The sequence below is a fragment of the Polistes fuscatus genome, unplaced genomic scaffold, assembly GCF_010416935.1.
Source record: "Polistes fuscatus isolate 324 unplaced genomic scaffold, CU_Pfus_HIC Scaffold87, whole genome shotgun sequence".
Taxonomy (NCBI): Eukaryota; Metazoa; Arthropoda; class Insecta; order Hymenoptera; family Vespidae; genus Polistes; species Polistes fuscatus.
In genome coordinates this window covers 42,063-44,207 of record NW_025113170.1, presented here as the reverse complement: position 1 = coordinate 44,207, position 2,145 = coordinate 42,063, and the positions used below count along the sequence as shown (strand labels likewise).

Genomic DNA, 2,145 nt, shown 5'->3' with positions numbered 1-2,145 from the left:
TGGATATCTGTATTAGATTTTAAAATATTAAATATAAACGGATTGAACAGGTTATGCCATTTTTCACAAGGTTGACGTCTGATAAAAACTCTGGACCTTTTAAATCCACATCGAAGTATATTGTTATAATTTTCATCAGAAGTGATATTGTTATTTTCATAAAATGAATCTATATTGAGTAATCATTATTTTTAAGATTAATCCAAATAGCTTTAAAACGTTAAAGATAATTTTTAAAATGCAGCTTATCTTTTTGCATTGGTGATAATATGACAGTAGACATACTAGGCATAAAAGGTTCTTTAAATCTGCATTGCTGCGGTTTATTTGCCGCTTTTCTTTTGTAACATGTAAACGTATGCTTGTGTGTTTGTATTAGGAGGACCGGAAAGTAATGTCGTTTTCTTACGCTAAATACAAACACATACATTTTTAACGAGTCTTTATTTTTAATCAATGATGTATTCCCCATCATTGTCAATAACCTTTTGCCATCTAGTGAGTAAATTTTCAATCCCTGATCGATAAAAATTAATTGGTTTTTCGGCAAAATATCTAGAGATGGCATTTTGGATATCATCCAAATTTGCAAATGTTTTGCCACTTAAAAATTGTTGCAGCGCTCGGAATAAGTGGAAATCCGATGGTGCAACATCGGGCGAATATGGTGGATGAGGCAGCACCTCCCACCCCAATTCATTAATTTTTTCTAGAGTTCGCCTTGCGCAGTGCGGTCTTGCATTGTCATGTTGGAGAATGACGCCTTTTCGGTTGACAATCGCTGGCCACTTTTCAATTAAAGATTGATTGACTCGCTGCAATTGTTCGCTGTAGAGGTCTGCAGTAACAGTTTGTCCAGGTTTCAGTAATTCAAAATGAACAATGCCGCGAATACTCCACCAAACACACAAAAGCGCTTTTTTGGGGTGTAAACCTGGCTTAGCAGTACTCCGAGGGATTTCATTTGGAGAGAGCCACTGCCTTTTGCGTTTTGGGTTATCATACAGGACCCATTTCTCATCTCCTGTGATCAAGCGATCAAAAAACGCTTCTGTGTTGTGTCGTTGAAGCAATAAGTTGCATGTGATTGATCGGTTAGCCTTATTCTGTTCGGACAGATTATGCGGGACCCAAACACCTGCTCTGCTTACTTTCCCAATCTGCTTCAAATGTTCTTGGATGGTCGACCAAGGTTGGTTGAGACTGTTTGACAATTCCTCGATCGTCTGACACGGATTTGCTTCCACTTCCGCCCTTAACACGTCGTTGTCTAACGCTGATGGTCTTCCTGATCGATACGAGTCGGAAAGATCAAAATTACCCGATTTGAACTTGGAAAACCACCTTTGGCATTTACGAATGTCCAGTGCATTTGGATAAACATCGCAAATGTTTTTGGTAGCAACTGTTGCGTTATTTCCCTTGCGAAACTCAAAGAGCATGCAATGCCGGATGTGTACCTCTTCTGGTATTTGGCTGGCCATTTTACCCAAAATTACAAAAAAAATTGTAATTCAATTGTCTATAAGTAAAGAAATCACTATAACCTCACAATGTCTTTGGTACGCCTCTGAACCAAACAATGAGCTGACAAATGACAATCAAGTATTGGCATGCGCAGAAACGACATTACTTTCCGGTCCCCCTAATAGTTTAATGTTACTTGATACTTCTTGAGATAAAACAGATATTAGGTTATCGATAAATGCAATGGCATTCAGTTTATTTTTTTCAAGTGCATCTACTGGAGCATTAGCCAGCCACAGTAGTATGTGAGCGTGTGGACTATCACGATGCTGGAATTCAATACGTTTGAAATAATGTACAACATAGTATTCGCAAAAAAGACTGAATTAGGTGATTTTAAAATGTTTACCAGCAAATTGACCAATTTGTTAAAATGTATAGTACACGTAACTTCATCCTCATTAATAAGTTTTGTCTTGTCAAGATAAAGTAAGAGTTCAGCAGATTCTTCAGAAATATTTTCGCCGTTGTTTTTGTATTTATAAAGTTTTTGAAGAAAATCATTCTTACTAATTTAATTGGCACTCACAGTAAGGAAAATAGTTTGTTTATCTAACTGTCTTATCATGGCAAAATGTTCTTTTTTACGATCCATCCAATACCACATTGAATTTGGAG

The 2,145-nt window shown here is 36.8% G+C and overlaps 1 protein-coding gene across 1 annotated transcript; it reads right to left on the bottom strand.

Annotated features, from left to right (window-relative positions):
- Positions 1-449: 449 nt before the first annotated feature.
- LOC122525263 (histone-lysine N-methyltransferase SETMAR-like) lies at positions 450-1,484 on the bottom strand. The gene has a single exon (XM_043647936.1). The coding sequence runs from the start codon at positions 1,482-1,484 to the stop codon at positions 450-452; it is 1,035 nt and encodes a 344-aa protein (XP_043503871.1).
- Positions 1,485-2,145: the final 661 nt, after the last annotated feature.